The sequence below is a fragment of the Phocoena sinus genome, chromosome 7, assembly GCF_008692025.1.
Source record: "Phocoena sinus isolate mPhoSin1 chromosome 7, mPhoSin1.pri, whole genome shotgun sequence".
NCBI lineage: Eukaryota > Metazoa > Chordata > Mammalia > Artiodactyla > Phocoenidae > Phocoena > Phocoena sinus.
The window spans coordinates 56,684,783-56,701,564 of record NC_045769.1 but is presented as its reverse complement, the minus strand read 5'-3'; the positions used below and the strand labels follow the sequence as shown (position 1 = coordinate 56,701,564).

At 41.7% G+C, this 16,782-nt stretch overlaps 1 protein-coding gene across 9 annotated transcripts in view; it reads right to left on the bottom strand.

The window, feature by feature from the left end:
* Nucleotides 1–16,782, bottom strand: part of NFE2L2 (nuclear factor, erythroid 2 like 2) — a 105,462-nt gene that overhangs the window by 15,586 nt on the left and 73,094 nt on the right. The window contains exon 1 of one of the 9 annotated variants that reach the window (XM_032638176.1): nt 6,908–9,016. The exons of the other annotated variants lie outside the window; for them this stretch is intronic. Coding sequence (XP_032494067.1) covers nt 6,908–6,955 — 48 coding nt within the window. The 5' untranslated portion in view covers nt 6,956–9,016. Of the gene's footprint in view, nt 1–6,907; nt 9,017–16,782 lie in introns of those variants that run through there. 9 annotated transcript variants of the gene reach the window in all.

The following is a 16,782-nucleotide window of genomic DNA, read 5'->3' as shown; positions in this document are numbered from 1 at the left end:
ACCAGCTCTCTAAAGACCAGGAAAAGGCATCCTTGTCTAGGGATGTGTCTCTCAGAAACATATGTCTGTTGGCCATTAAATTACATTGAACACACAATTGACTAAGGGGAGCTGACAGTGATCTTGCAGACCACAGACCAAACCCCAGGTTTACAAATGAGAATCCCAGGGCCCAGAGATGCTAAATGGGTAAATGGCCCTAGGTCTCATTTGACTGAGCAGAACCCAGGAGGGGGCATCTGGTCAACTAACACAAATTAGATTTCAAACTAGACTTTCCTATTGCATGCACGCATGCATGCATTCATTCATTTATTTGGCTGCGCCGGGTCTTAGTTGCGGCACTCAGGATCTTCACTGTGACACACGGGATCTTCGTTGCAGTATGTGAACCCCTAGTTATGGCATGTGGACTCTTAGTTGCAGCATGCATGCAGGATCTAGTTCCCCGACCAGGGGTCGAACCCAGGCCCCCTACATTGGGAGTGCAGAGTCTTAACTACTGGACCACCAGGGAAGTCCCCCTATTGCAATTTCTATTCCTTAAATTCATGAAATACTAGGAATTATTTTGAAAACAGACGTTTACAAAACTGTTGTATGGCATTTGACCCTGCAGCCAAATTAATGGCCTATAAAACTCTGTTACCTGACTGAAGTTTCTGCAGAGAACTTTCCTTTCCCTACTCCTAATCTCTAAATCCTGGGTGGTCTGTGTCCAATAGGGCTAAGAGCCCCCCAGTTCTAACCCTTACTTCAGGCAGATCGTCTCCACTACCAAGAGCAAAAGTGGCTCTAAATTAAAGTGGACCCCTGAGAACTCCCAAATCATGGGGTCAAGGCCTTGGACCCACTGAATGCACATTCCAAACGTGACTGACTCATCCAAGGCCTCACCAAGACCAAGTGTGACCTCAGAAATAGTTCTACAACTCCTTGGAGAAAGGAAGCCCTCAAGACACCAGTCCTTCCATTTGCAGTGCTTTCGGAGCACAAAATACTTCCACTTGCATGACTGTATCATTTAATCCTCATGCTACTCTGTGTGAAGATTAGTGGGATGAAGAAACAGGTTCAGAAAGGTTAAATATCAAAGGTTGCCCAGCTTGTCAGCTGCATCTGTAGCAGAAGCAGCCCTCTCTAAACCTGACGGACAGACCCATAAATCAAGTCACCATTTAATAACTCGCAATGCCTCCCTTTCCTCCTCTATGCCTCAAAATAGAAATAAAATTCTGGTTTGCTCTAAGGGTGCCCATTGCAGTTGTTGGTGGCTTCTTCCTTTAAGTCAGTTTTGTTAATAAGAAAACAATACCATAAAACAGGCCTAAACTTTTACCAAATGATCTCAGGCAACCTACCTAAACAATAAACACATGAAGTCAAGCTCTCAGTCTTTTTCTCAAGGACAAAAGCTGTGGGTCTGGTTTAAAATCTCTGGCTTTGGGAAAAGAACTCTCTAAATTAAAATATGAAAGCCAGATGTATGGAGTTTTCTAAAGTAAATGATCACACAAAGTGTGGGTATTATTTGTACCTTATTACTATTCCCCATGAAAGTATCATTATACTGCCCAACAAAAATACATGTCAAACATGGAATCAATCACCCTGTCTACTGGTAGGCACAGCACAAAAATTCCTTTCTCTCAGTGCCTAAAATAATTTCTTTTTAAAGGCCTTTTCTTTGGTCTGGATCTCGTGGAAGCTCTTTGCAGCCCTGACGCCCACCATGTTTCCAATGCCAAGTAAACCCAGGACCCAAAGCAATAGGCTATAAAGAACATTAAGTTCAGTACCCGTCTAGAATTAGGGCATGCCATGTTACAGTAACTTTTAACCTCAGTTTCTCCATCTGCTGAAGGACAGGGTTGGGTTAAGTGACTCCTAAGATTCCTTCCTCTAAACACCTCTGATTATACAAAGTCAAAAATACAAGTCTGAAAACTAATTTTGAACTTTAAAACAAGCTAATTTCATCTACCTATAACAGATGCTCTAAAGCAGTACTTTCCAGTAGAAATCTAAGGCAAGCCACATGTGTAATTTAAACAATTTTAGTAGCCTTACTAAAAAAAGGTGAATTTAATTTAAACAATATATTTATTTCACCCATGTCAAAAAATTATTCTACCATGTAACCCAAATGTTTCAATTATTAACGAGCTATTAGAAGTGACAAAACACTCAACATACATAACAAATCTCACCTGACGGCATCACATGAAATGCTGTCCCCCCAGAATAAAGTTATATTCAACAGAAAAATATCTTACCCTGCTTCTGTCTTAAATTTTAAATAATTCATTAAGATTAAAAATGCGGATCCTCAGTTACACCAGCCCCATTTCAAGTGGTCAAAAGTGACCAATGGCAAGTGACAGTGCAGCTCTGGGGACCTACAGAGTGAGTCCTCCACACTCCTTAGGGGGGAATTCTAATGAACCAACTCCTCTGTTTCGCAACACCGTAACATTAACCCTTCCAAAGGACACTAGGCAGTATTTATACTGTTAGCAATTATTTGCAAAAAGCTACTTCAATGACCTGAAAGTGACAGTGTGAGTCTTAAGTTACTAAGAGGGCTCATAAGGACCACAGGGATCACCCTGACATTAATGAGCAATGTCTGGTCCAGAGGCCACACAATTACCAGATTATTGCAAAGGGCATATGAAGAATGGGTAGAAATAAGGGGCTTAGGTGCTAGGAAAATACTGTCTGTTCCAACTAAGGATATGAATTAACCCTGAGTTTGGAAATTACATTTCAACTGCTTCAAATGTATACATTTGAACCTGCACAGTATCCATTGTTGTCACCAACTGCCAGACAACAATTTGGACCTCTTAAAAAGTAATTGATAAGTATATATACCACATTTCATTCTCTTAAAATCAGTATAGAAGGGGCTTCCCTGGTGGCGCAGTGGTTAAGAATCCGCCTGCCAATGCAGGGGACATGCGTTTGAGCCCTGGTCCTGGAAGACCCTGCATGTGGCGGAGCAACTAAGCCCATGCGCCACAACTACTGAAGCCCGCACACCTGGAGCCCGTGCTCCGCAACAGGGGAAGCCACCGCAATGAGAGGCCCGGGCACCACGGCCAGGAGGGGCCCCTGCTCTATGCAACTGGAGAGGGCTCGCACGTGGCAGCAAGGACCCAACGCAGCCAAAAATAAATAAATAAACTTATTTTTTTAAAAATCAGTACAGGAATCTTTTACTTTCCTTAAGGTAAATCTTTTCAATTAACCCACTAAATAAATATGTAAGGACAATGGCTACCTGGTGAGCCTTTACATTAAGATTTGAAAACAAAAGATCACAGTGCCAACATTCTAAATCCAGGTAAAGGTAAGTATGACACAATCTAACAATAATAAGAGTAAGTGCATTTACTGTGCACTTTCTATGTGCTCAAGACTCTTCCAAGCACTTGTACCCATAGCTCACTTGTACTCACACCAATTGGCAAGGAAGGTGGTATTAAGATCCACACCGTTTATATTACAGAAGAACTCACATAACAGAGGCTCTTACTCAGAATACCCGAGGCCTCTTTAAGGAGGCTGCACAGTGCAGTCCTGCCAGGGCTCTGCAGATGACTAGTTGTACAGAGAGCTCTGGGCTGTAAGGAAAAACCGAGACATCATACCTGTCCTCACAGAACTGTTCTCCATGTGGGAAAAAGGTATGTGAATGCCACTTAAAAATACAGAAGACAAGCCAGTGGTGAGGTATTAACGCTATTAATAAGTTCAACACCTGTTGCAGATGTCAAAGAAACATGAGAAGCATCTAATTCTGAGGCTTCTGGGTCTAACCACTATACAAAAAATAGAAGGTGAACTCCTGATGTATTTACATATCAGACATCACATGGCAACACCAAAGGGCAGTGGGTGTAAAAAGTTTTCAGCTGTGTCATCTCCCCCATGGGTCTTATAGAAGGTCTTTCCCTTCACCACTCTGCCTTTCTAAGAGTTAGTTAGAGGTAGTTATTACAGAAGAAATATTTTAGTCTTTAAAAGACTAAAAGATGGGCTGGGGCTGGGAAGAGGGCAAGGCCACAGGGGTCAGCTCAGGAAGGCTGGGTTTAGCCTTCCACTAACACATTCCCCCCACCGCCACCAGCTCTTTCTGTTCATACAACTTGCCTGTGGACACTGCCCCATCTCTGGGCCCAGAACCCCAGAGTAAGAAATTCTGCTACCAGTGAAGGAGTGTGTCTGGCATGGGGTTCAAAGAGATGGCTCATCAATCCACATAAGTAGGGGATCCAGCAGACAAGCTGGAGGATCCCACAGAGGAGACAGAGCACACATAAGGCCTTGCCATTGATTGGTTTTCTGTCTCCACAACAATCAGGTCCTGACACGAGACCAGGACAAGCCACAGGAGAATATGAAGCTTATAGCGAAGAGTGAAAAGGGGCATGGATTACCAGAATTCAAGGAGATATTTTTTTTTCCAAGTGGGCCAGGAAATCTCAGATGCCACATATTCAAACATTCCTGACAAAGAAAATGTATAATTATAATAATCATCACAGCCACCAGTTGTTGTATGCTAGATCTTGTGCCCAGTTCTTACTTAATCCTAAGAATGCTGTGACACACCTATCACCCACATCTAATGATGATAAAGCCAAGGCACATCCCACTGTATTATCACTCATTCAAGCTCTCTGGGCCTCGATTCTCTCCCTAAAAATCAGGGATAAGGCTCCTGACCTCACAGGGCGGAGTAAAGAGTACACATGACAAAAATCAGTGTGTGAAAGCACCTGGCCGGCATGTGGAAGAGCCTGAGAGACTGCGGCTGCCTTCCCCAACACTGCTAGATGCTCACATCTGTTAGCTCAGGGCGCACAAGCAAAGCCTCTTTTCTGGGACAGAAAAGAGGATATTGTCTGTTTTTTCTCTCTTGGGTGAATTTTGCTCATCACTGAGGCTGGAAGCCAAGGATGAGATGGTCCCAGCTGAATGAAGACGGTGAGAGCAAAAGGATCTTAGGGGAGGTCAGGAAGAGAGAAACTCTCCCTGTGCCACCACAGAGAAGAAAACAATTCATCCTAAAAGCAAACCGGCAACTTCTGGCTCGTTCTTCCTCTCCTTTCACCAATGGAGTGAATACCCTGGCGATGAGTTTCTGTTAAAACCCAGGAACAGCAGGACCTGCAAGCTTGAGCACAGATGGTTTCACAATGGGGCCAATAAGAGAAAAATCTACTCCCTCCTTGAAAAAGGGAGCTTAAAAAACTTCTTCTTAAATGGCTAACAAAAGTGGTACAGATCAGAGTGACAGTTACAGATCTTCAATACTGCACTGGTGATGCCAAGGCGACTAAGCCACACCTGCACCACAGCCAGAGCCCCTCAGCATCTCTGCCGACACCTGCCCATCTTCTGATGCATGGGCCATAATAACTTCCTGTCCACATCCAGCTCATGTGTCTTGACCTTTCCAAAACCTCCCATGATTTCCAAATGCCTTAGATAAACGTGAAACGCCACGCATGGGCACCGAAGGCCCTGTTCAGCCAGCCCCACATTAACCTTTTCACCCCGAGTGACCCTATATGCCGCCACAGGCCAGATCACGCCTGCACCCTTCCTCCAGCTTCCAAGTGAAGCTGAGCCAAGAGGAATCCTACCAGCTTAAAAAATCTAGATAGCCTGCTACCTCCTCCAGGACGTCCTCTCTGAGCACCCCAGTTGGAAGTGACATTTTCTCCTCTGAGCTGTCATATATCACCAATGAATATAACTTGTATATATACCAAGCTCCTAGAGGGCAGTAATGGATTCGCTCTCACATCTGCTGAGCAAGTACTATTAAATAAGCACCAGGCATGGTGCGAGCCACCAGAATTACAAAAATGACAAAAACATAGTCCCTATCCTAGAGGAAGTCACACCTTAAGCAGGGGAGATGGAGATGTAATTTATACTCATTATGATATGAAACATGCCCTATAATCCAGGTGTACAAAGAACAAAGGGACTGATTAATTAGGAGAAGGGGTAATTTGGGAAGCAAATGTCCTTCAAGGAGGATAATATATTTGCTACACTATCTATCTTAGAAGATTAAAACAACTTCATGCCATGAAAGTTCCCTAGGGCGTGTTAATACCTAATAATACTTGTGGAATGAATAAGTTACATCTAGGCTTAGAACTCAGCATTTTCACTGTGTACCTAAGGTGTCTGGGGGGTTAAAGAATTCTAATTACTTAATAAAGGTATCATGTTTAGTATCAGTTATAGCCCAATTACTAGTCATAGAAAAATTATTTAACTTCATTCCAATTTTTCTTTGGGTACTCTACTAAAAACAAAATATTATACCTTAAGAATCATAAATGCACACTACTTCAGGTTAACAATAAAACTGATCTTTTGAGACAACAAATGTGATAGTATTTTCAAATACCCATTAAGGAATTTTGTAATCTGGATAATATAACAATTCGTCAATATAAATGCGGATTAACTGTATTTTCATAGAGGACACGAGCTATTTCCCTCAGGCTGATTGTCAGGAAAAGAACAAGAAAGTGGGCAACCTCACTTTCCTCCCTATTCTAGACTTTGTTTCTAAAGCATCAATCTATCACCAGAATAGCTCAACCTCTTCAGCTACTCTATAGCTTCCCTTGCTATCTGTACTCAGTTACCCAAACTTCTTCAAAAAGTACCCGGTAGAAAAGGCAGTCAAGACCCAGAGAGGTGTGGCATATAACTTTTAACTTCACCCTGAAATTTAAAAAAATGTTTAGCTTATCTTTTTAGGACTAGTTCCCTGCAGCTATAGGCTGGAAAAATGGTAAATAGCAGCGGTAACAATCACCAGGTCAAATAAAACTGCTCTGTGTTAAAGGATCTGAAGGAGACACTCTACCTGAGTAAATGAAGTGTACCTGGTCCCTCTGGTTTCTAGAGTTTTCATCACGTTCTGTGTTCTCTCTCCCACTACCCCCTTCTGGTTTAGAATAAGAGGTATGAACAGGCTGCCATAGGAGGAGATGGTGGGCTACCCTGCAAAGAACAAGGAATATCCTGAGGTTTCCTGAGAACAAACAGTAATATCCCGGCTTCAAACTGTCTCTGGAAGTCACTGCATCACAGTGGTTCCACTGGGGCTGGGACCACCACCTAGAAGCAATTGGAACGGTGTCGGGACAGGGGAGGGCGGCCCTTTCTGGTTGTCACAGTGAAGCTAAATACCATGTAATGTGGGACAATCCCCCATTCCAAAGAGAAGTCCAGCCCCTTTGCCAGCGGTACCCTCTTTGAGGAACACTGAGGGAGCTCCTTGAGGTAGAGACACCGTCTTAATGAATCTCTGTAAAGGAGCCCCTCATTCTTTAGCATCTAACCAAACACCCATAGTCATCAGACAAGGAAGGAAAGAAAGAAAGGAAGGGAGAGCAGTGATTACGGACTTTCTAAATCCCTGTTCTGCCATCGAGAGTGCCATGGCCATGGACAAGTTACTTTACCTCTTTGAAGAGATTTGCTAGTCTGTAAAAAGGGGGTAACAGCCACCATCACCATAGCTTTATTGTCAAGATCAAGTAAGAGGGAATATGTCCAGGACCTAGTACAGTACTAGCAGCTGTTCAGTAAATGTTAGTTTTTTCCCTTTTTCTTCCCCCTGAAATTGCCAGTTGCCTGTATCCTGATGTCTTGTAACATCCAAAGGTTGGTTCTCTGTACAAGGTTGCAAGCGAGTTGGTAATGCAAGAGAGTCGGTAATGTGAACAAAAATGAAAGAGTAATTGTTCCCTCCGCCTCCATTATTATCTTCGCCAGCACACACACCGGTCACTGAAACTTGATGGCACAACGGTGCTGTTATCAAGTGAACTTTGGAAACCTGTAGCACAGGGCAATGCCATGCGCTCCGGAGCCGCAGGTTTCCAAGAGTCCCACAGGGACAGAGGAAAGGGGGGTCATTTTTACCCACATCTCTCCGGGGAGAAAAGGCTTTATTTTTCAGGATCAATAGATGTTCCCCCAGCTCTTCTTAAGATGCTTTTCCTCCTTTCTGAACCTCCCCCCAAGTTCAAGACCCAGAGGCCCAAGTCCTTCAGCAACACCAAAAACTTCCGTATATAATCAATCCTGCCCTGGCATCCCAGGGGCACCTCATGGGGGAAGGGGGCACAGAACCTACCAATAGTGGGAATGCTTATCGAATCTGGGAACTCCCCTAATGGAATCTCCATCCGCACTCTTGAGAGGAACTCCTAACATTTCATTATTATTGAATCACTCTGTGGTCTCATATGTGCACTCCGCTAACGAGAAGTTTCTAGCAGAGGGTGAACCTCTGTCTCTGGAGAAGAAAGAACCTGAACCCACAGTCTGGTTCTCATTCTTGGCCTCGTCTCAGCTTGGGAACCAGCAGAGAAAGAACATACAAGCTGGGGGTAGCACTAAGCACACCGGCCCCACCCCTGTCCTCTGGGGTTGGTTTCTCAATGTACGTTTTAAACATGTTTCATTGAGAAGTACCAAGAACAAAATAACTTCTTCAAAAACTGGCAATTTTTTCTATTACAAGAAAAAAAATGATAGTTTTTATTTTTGGTGGTTTTCATTACCAGGATTGTAATGATTAAAAGAATTTGATTTTATTTTTTTGGCTAGGTCAAAAAAATTCATCATTCTTCAACACGCTCTAGCCACAGCAGCAAGACTCCCTGGCTCCAGGACTGTAAAACCCACCAGCAAAAAGCACAGGTTCTTAATATGCCAACCCTCAGGCACCTGGAGAAGCAGTGCACGTCCACCTTGGGTCACACCCCTGTTCCGATTCTGTTCACAGAAGGCCTCAGAACCTGATCAATCATTGCTCCCTGTATTCTAATCCCTTAGAATTGCTGGGGGACAGGCTGGGTTCTGCATCCATGTAATCCATACAATTCTGTGCTGAAGCAGAGCACACACAAGAACGTCAAGTCTGGAGTAAAGCCAATTTCTATACCGTTCATCAGCAGGCCCCTTACATACAGAGTTAATACTGTCCCTGCCTCCCAAACAGAATTGGGGGTGGGCACTAACCCACCCCAACATCGGCTACATCCAGAAAAGGGAAAGGGCATTTAATGCGAAGAATGATTCACTGAAATACAAGCATGCACTGCAAATAGCGTTAACACCAAAATCCTTCCGTTTTAAGGTACTTTAAACACATAGGTACATCATTCAGCACAAAACAAGCGAAAGAACAGGACTGTTTTTTTAATCTTAAAACAATAATAGGAGGGACAGGTTAAAAAATTTCAAACTACTGATGACTAGAATTAGAAAAGCAGGCAGCTTCCCGAGGGCAGACTAGATGTACCCCCCTATCACGTGATGGCCGGGGGAAGACTGGACCTGGGCCACACAAAGATGGGCCTGGCAACACTGGAGAGAGGTCACAGCTGCCTCGGGGTGCCCACGCCCTGCTGGCCCTGTTCCCACCCTGTCTGCAAGGCAGGGCTGAGGCAGCTTCAGAAGGCACTGAACCACACCCTCGAGTGTAGTGCACCGCCCCCCCCACACACACACAATTCAGAAGTTAGCCCCAGTTTCCAAAGTGCAAACCAGAAACCATCCAGGTTAAGTACAAACGATAACCACTGTGGTCAGAATATAAAGTTGACTTTGCCAAGCATATACAGAGAATCAAAAAGCTGAGTTGCTAAAAGTGGCCTTGTAGGTGTTAAGTTTTTTGTTTTTTAATGGAGGAAGATAGAGGCCCAGGAATGCAGAGCTCAGAGCTTCCTCGAGGAGGCAGTGTTGGGTCCTGGCCTCCAAGCTCTCCAGCCTCCCCAGTGCCCTGCATTGGTCCTCACTGCCTTTTCTACGTGATTGCCAAATAATCTACGCTGCAGGTTATCACTCGCCACACTCCTGACCAAACACACTTCTACTAACCCACTTGGGGAAAACCTTCTGATGACAAAATTATCACCCAAATCTCCATGAGGGATTAAAGAGCTCAAATTATATTTACTGAAGTTCAAACATTCACCAGGCATCTTAAACACATCTCCCAGATTTAGGTATTAATCTTAAGGCTGTGAAGGTCAGTGATCAAATATAAGAACATTTCCTTTCATGAATTAAGCAACATCCTAACCAGATTTTCTAAATCACTCTATAAATATAAATACCTTTCATGGGTACCAAGCACTGTGCCAGCTTCTCTAGTATACTGGTTCTCAAACCTAATTGCACAAAGGAATTCCTTCCAAAGCTTGAAAAGATATTGATGCCTGGGTCCCACCCCCAGAGATTTTAATGTAATGAGGTGGTAAGGCCTGGGTATCAGTATTTTAAATACTGATGGTGACTCTAATATACAGTGAATTTTAAGAACCATTACCACAGGGAACAAAAATATATACATAAAGTAGAAACAACCCAGACGTCCATGAACTGATAAGTGGGTAAATAAAATGTGGTGTATCCATATAATGGAATAGTATTTGGCAATAAGAAGTACAAAGTCCTGATATATGCTACAATATGGTCAACCTGTGTAAACATGTTAAGTGAAAGAAGCCAGTCACAGAGAACCACACATGCTATGATTCCATTTATATGAAATACCCAGGAGACAAATCCATAGAAAGAGAGAATAATGAGTGCTTACCAGGAACTAAGGGAGTTTGGGGGAAATGGGGTGTGATGACTGCTAATGGATATGGGGTTTCTTTTTGGGGTGATGAAAATGTTCTAAAATTGATTGTGATAATGGCTGTACTACTCTGAATACACTCAGTCACTGAACTGTCCATTTTAAATGAGTGGACTGTATAGTATGCAGATTACATCTCATAAAGCTGTTTAAAAGAGGAGAGAAATATAAATTCTATGCCCAGCTCTCAAGGAACTTACAATCTAGCTGTAGAGGAAAAAAACATAGATACATACATAAGACAAGTATCAGAGATTTTAAAAAGCAATTAGAGAATTGCCTAATGCACAAAATAAAAACTCTAAGTTCAGAAGAAGGCTTCAAAGCCAAATGATCTGATAGTTTTCTTTTCTTACCCAACCATTCTTCTCTGATTTGAAGAAAAGCAATGGAGAGTTTGGATCTCATCAGTACGCTGCTGATATCAAAGGCCCCAAAGTTTCAATTTCGAAGTTTGTGAGAAACGGAATGACTAATTTAGCATTGCCAGGGAATTTTTTTAATCCTGCAGGATACAGGCTGTCGGGAGTTCCCTGATGGTCTAGTGGTTAGGATTCTGGGCTTTCACTGCCGTGGCCTGGGTTCAATCCCTGGTCAGGGAAGATCCCAGCAAGGCTTGCGGCATGGCCAAAAAAATAAACAACTAAAAAACCAGAATACAGGCTGTTGATGGATTACAGTGACTCTCAATTATCAACAGGGTTTTTGAAAGATGAATTTGGTGCTCTAAATACTTCTTACGTCCCGGGTTTGGCTTCACCTCTACCAGAGTTTGGGCCAAATAAACTTACATGCTCACACACAGAGGAAGATTTTCATATATAAGGCCCTGTGATACACAGGTGTTACAGGACATACGCCATAAAAACGATACGTTAAAGTGCTTCCTATCCTCGGTGTTCCTAAAATTCTTCGTACTAATAGTTAAAAAGTGTTTACTGTGGGAGGGGCTGACCCAGAGAAAATTCCTACTTTAGGCAAGATAGGATTTTATTTAGCAATCTTGTTTTTTTTTTTTTTTTTTTTTTTTTGCGGTACGCGGGCCTCTCACTGTTGTGGCCTCTCCCGTTGCGGAGCACAGGCTCCGGACGCGCAGGCTCAGCGGCCATGGCTCACGGGCCCAGCCGCTCCGCGGCACGTGGGATCCTCCCGGACCGGGGCACGAACCCGTGTCCCCCGCATCGGCAGGTGGACTCTCAACCGCTGCGCCACCAGGGAAGCCCCCAGCAATCTTGTTTTGTCTTGGCGGGGAAAGTTACTGTAAGAACACCATTTGTATTTTTTCTAACACTTTTTGGGAACGTTATACATTTGAATATATGTTTTGCTTTCATTTCCAGAAAACATACCATTATCAATGAAAGAAGGCTTGGCCTGTATCTTAGAGCCTCTTTAATAAATGTCTGTTGGAGCATATTTAAAAGCAGGTGGTAATTACATTTTTAAAACTCCTAGAAATCTTATTATCAAAATATAAACTCTGTTCTCCATTTTTTTTTTTTTTTTTTTGCGATACGCGGGCCTCTCACTGTTGTGGCCTCTCCCGTTGCGGAGCACAGGCTCCGGACGCGCAGGCTCAGCGGCCATGGCTCACGGACCCAGCCGCTCCGCGGCATGTGGGATCTTCCCGGACCGGGGCACAAACCCGTGTCCCCTGCATCGGCAGGCGGACTCTCAACCACTGCGCCGCCAGGGAAGCCCTGTTCTCCATTTTACAGTAAACTTAAAATAAACATACAGCCATTGGTGAAGGAAGCAGGTTGAATACTGCATTTAGTAAATTTGTCCTGCTATACCCTGGTGTGCAACAAGAGATTCCAGGAAACTTTCAGAAGTGACTTGACCACTGTTAAATATCCTGGGTTTAGTCAGACCAACTTTTAGGCAAATCATCCACTGAAACCTAAAAAATCCTGCAGCATCCTTAACTCAGACAAATAAGACAATAATTCTGAAAACAATGTTTAATAATAAGGACTAAGAAATAAAGTATTTAATTTTGAAACATACCACACTCAAAACCCCAAGAAAACTTCAATTAGACAGACCTGAGCCCTCGTGCTTGCTTCAAATCAGAAATGCCAAAACAGGAGATTAGTGTTTAATTCGAGCCAACAGGTTTCTACTAGCTGTTTTCAACTCAAATTCTCCCCATTTTTCCCACTTTCCTTCAACCAGGTTTAACCCTGTCTGTCCCACTCTTTACCATATACATAAACATCTTCACTACCAAACTTATTTTTGAACACTATTTCAAAATAAAAAGAGCCAATGTCACTGTTTGCAGATGACATGATACTATACATAAAGAATCCTAAAGATGCTACCAGAAAACTACTGGAGCTAATGAATGAATTTGGTAGAGGAGCAGGATACAAAATAAATGCACAGAAATCTCTTGCATTCCTATACACTAATGATGAAAAATCTGAAAGAGAAATTAAGGAAACACTCTCATTTACCATTGCAAAAGAATAAAATACCTAGGAATAAACCTACCTAAGGAGACAAAAGACCTATATGCAGAAAACTATAAGACACTGATGAAAGAAATTAGAGATGATACAAAGAGATGGAGAGATATACCATGTTCTTGGATTGGAAGAATCAACACTGTGAAAATGACTATACTACCCAAAGCAATCTACAGATTCAATGCAATCCCTATCAAATTACCGATGGCATTTTTCACAGAACTACAACAAAAAATTGCACAATTTGTATGGAAACACAAAAGACCCCGAATAACCAAAGCAATCTTGAGAAAAATGGAGCTGGAGGAATCAGGCTCCCTGACTTCAGCCTATACTACAAAGCTACAGTAATCAAGAAAGTATTGTACTGGCAGAAAAACCGAAATATAGATCAATGGTACAGGATAGAGAGCCTAGAGATAAACCCACGCACATATGGTCACCTTATCTTTGATAAAGGAGGCAAGAATATACAATGGAGAAAAGACAGTCTTTTCAATAAGTGGTGCTGGGAAAACTGGACAGCTACATGTAGAAGAATGAAATTAGAACACTCCCTAACACCATACACAAAAATAAACTCACAATGGATTAAAGACCTAAATGTAAGGCCAGACACTATAAAACTCTCAGAGGAAAACATAGGGAGAACACACTATGACATAAATCACAAGATCCTTTGTGACCCATCTCCTAGAGAAATGGAAATAAAAACAAAAACAAACAAATGGGACCTAATGAAACTTAAAAGCTTTTGCACAGCAATGGAAACCATAAAAAAGACAATGCTCAGAATAGGAGAAAATATTTGCAAACGAAGCAACTGACAAAGGATTAATCTCCAAAATATACAAGCAGCTCATGCAGTTCAATATCTAAAAAACAACAACCTAATCCAAAAATGGGCAGAAGACGTAAATAGACATTTCTCCAAAGAAGATATACAGATTGCCAACAAACACATGAAAAGATGCTCAGCACCACTAATCATTAGAGAAATACGAATCAAAACTACAATGAGGTATCACCTCACACCAGTCAGAATGGCCATCATCAAAAAATATACAAACAATAAATGCTGGAGAGGGTGTGGAAAGGGAACCCTCTTGCACTGTAGGCGGGAATGTAAATTGATACAGCCACTATGGAGAACAGGATGGAGGTTCCTTAAAAAGCTAAAAACAGAACTACTATATAACCCAGCAATCCCACTACTGGGTATATATACCCTGAAAAAAACGTAATTCAAAAAGAGTCATGTACCACAATGTTCATTACAGCACTATTTACAATAGCCAGGACATGGAAGCAATCTAAGTGTCCACTGACAGATGAATGGATAAAGAAGATGTGGCACATATATACAATGGAATACTACTTAGCCATGAAGAGAAACGAAATTGAGTTATTTGTAGTGAGGTGTATGGACCTAGAGTCTGTGTTACAGAGTGAAGTAAGTCAGAGAGAAAAACAAATACTGTATGCTAACACATATATATGGACTCTAAAAATTTTTTTTTTAAATGGTTCTGATGAACCTAGGGGCAGGACAGGAAGAAAGATGGAGATGTAGAGAACAGACTTGAGGACACGGGGAGAGGGAATGGTAAGCTGGGATGAAGGGAGAGAGTAGCACTGATATATCTACACTACCAAATGTAAAATAGATAGCTAGTGGGAAGCAGCTGCATAACACAGGGAGATCAGCTCAGTGCTTTATGTCCACCTAGAGAGATGGGACAGGGAGGGTGGAAGGGAGATGCAAGAGGGAGGTTGATTCACTTTGTTATACAGCAGAAACTAACACAACATTGTAAAGCAATTATACTCCAATAAAGATGTTAAAAAAAAAAAAAAAAGAACCAACGGACCAGGAGAATGTACCAACTAACAAGGCAAATAAAGTTAAACAAAGACTCCAGGAACTAAGAGTTTTAATTAAGAAAAAGGAAAAGAGCCCCTGAAAAATATGAGGCAGAATCTTGGACACTGATGAAATACCAAGAATTTAAAAACTATTATTATATTAAGAAATAGTCCTGCCTCTCTAAATTAAACCCCGCTAGGCCTCTGCAACTTGCTTAAAATAACTCCATGTGGTAAGTCCAATTGATAGGTTGTATTTACCTTCACTGTATTCAAGGTCCACCTCCCGTCTCACAAACACAAAATATAAAGTTATAATATTTCTTGGTAACTAGAAAAGGTGCAGAGATTAACCTTTTAAATCCCTGCCTGTCCTTCTCTGAGTTTTTCTCAATTTATCCACTTTTTAAAGTGTAAGAGTTTCCTCCTGTTTAAAGTTTAACTAGTCTTGGTCCAGTTTGGAAGTGGAGTCATTCTACATAGGTTTGGAGTCAGACTACCTAGGTTTGAATCCCACCTTTGCCACTCAGTAGTTGGGTCACTTTAACCAGAACTCTGGGCGGCTGTATGCCTCTTTCCTCACCTAGAAACTGGAGATAATAGTATTTCCCATGGGGTTACTGTGAAATTATACACTTGAAGCAATTATCATGCTGCCTCGCACACAAGGAAATACTCAATAACTCATCCATGACCACGTTAGTGCCGAACTCTTCCTGAGTCCAAGAGTTTACACTGACGAGTTAACCGCAGATCAAGGAAAAATCAAAGAGGAAACATTATTTATGCAAAACCCCCTTTAAATGCGTTCAGCCAATAGAGAGAAAATTCCCAGAAAAAAAATGTGCTTATAGTCCAGAGGGTTCTTTTCTTCATGCAGCTCTGAAAGTATAATTCATCCTGAATAAAAATAAAGAAAGAAAACGAATGTATCTGGCTTTCAATTCTTCCTGGTTATCCTAAAGAAAGTCGGGTTTTGAGTTTTTCCCCCCAGCATTGTTTATAAAAACCCAAGTTAACAAGAAAGAAAGAGTCCCAAATGGCCCAAGTTATTTTTAATGCAGAAAGACTTATATGAGTTATGTATTTACCCTCCTACAATCTTTCACAATCTCTCAAGAGATTTTATTCAAATATCTAAAAAGTCAAGTTGTTCTTTGCTCAACATTTATTCAGGAGATGAGAAACCTGTCCTATTTTTCTTTAAAAGTTATCTCATTGGTCTAGTCCAAGATCAACTTCATCCCTCAGATACAAAAATACTTTCTCCAAGACACCCTTGAAAAGAGTAATGGATGGTTCCTTCCAGCTACTGGAAATAAAGAATATAAAACTCTCTTTACTGCTGTTCATCAACACCTCCTCCGCACAGAAGGTGAAAAACTGTATCCCAGTACCACTTCACACCTGGTTTTTCTTTGACAAAAGGTTAGAATCCACTTTTAACTCTTCAAATCTTTCTGGACTACAAAGATTTAATATGAATCATAGTGATAGGCATGAAATTGATTCCAAATTTTATTCCATTTTTTATAGTCTTCAAATATGCAAACTGATGTCTGATTACAAAAGGTGGAAAAGCAGTTACCTTAACAAACATAATTGGAAAATTCACATTTAAAAGAGAAAGCAGTATAGATGGAATCTTAAATCACATAGTAAAGAAAGAAAAAAAAATTTTAATAACACTCTAGGCTACATTCCTGAATCTAGAAAAACTAAAGTCTATTAGCATTATAC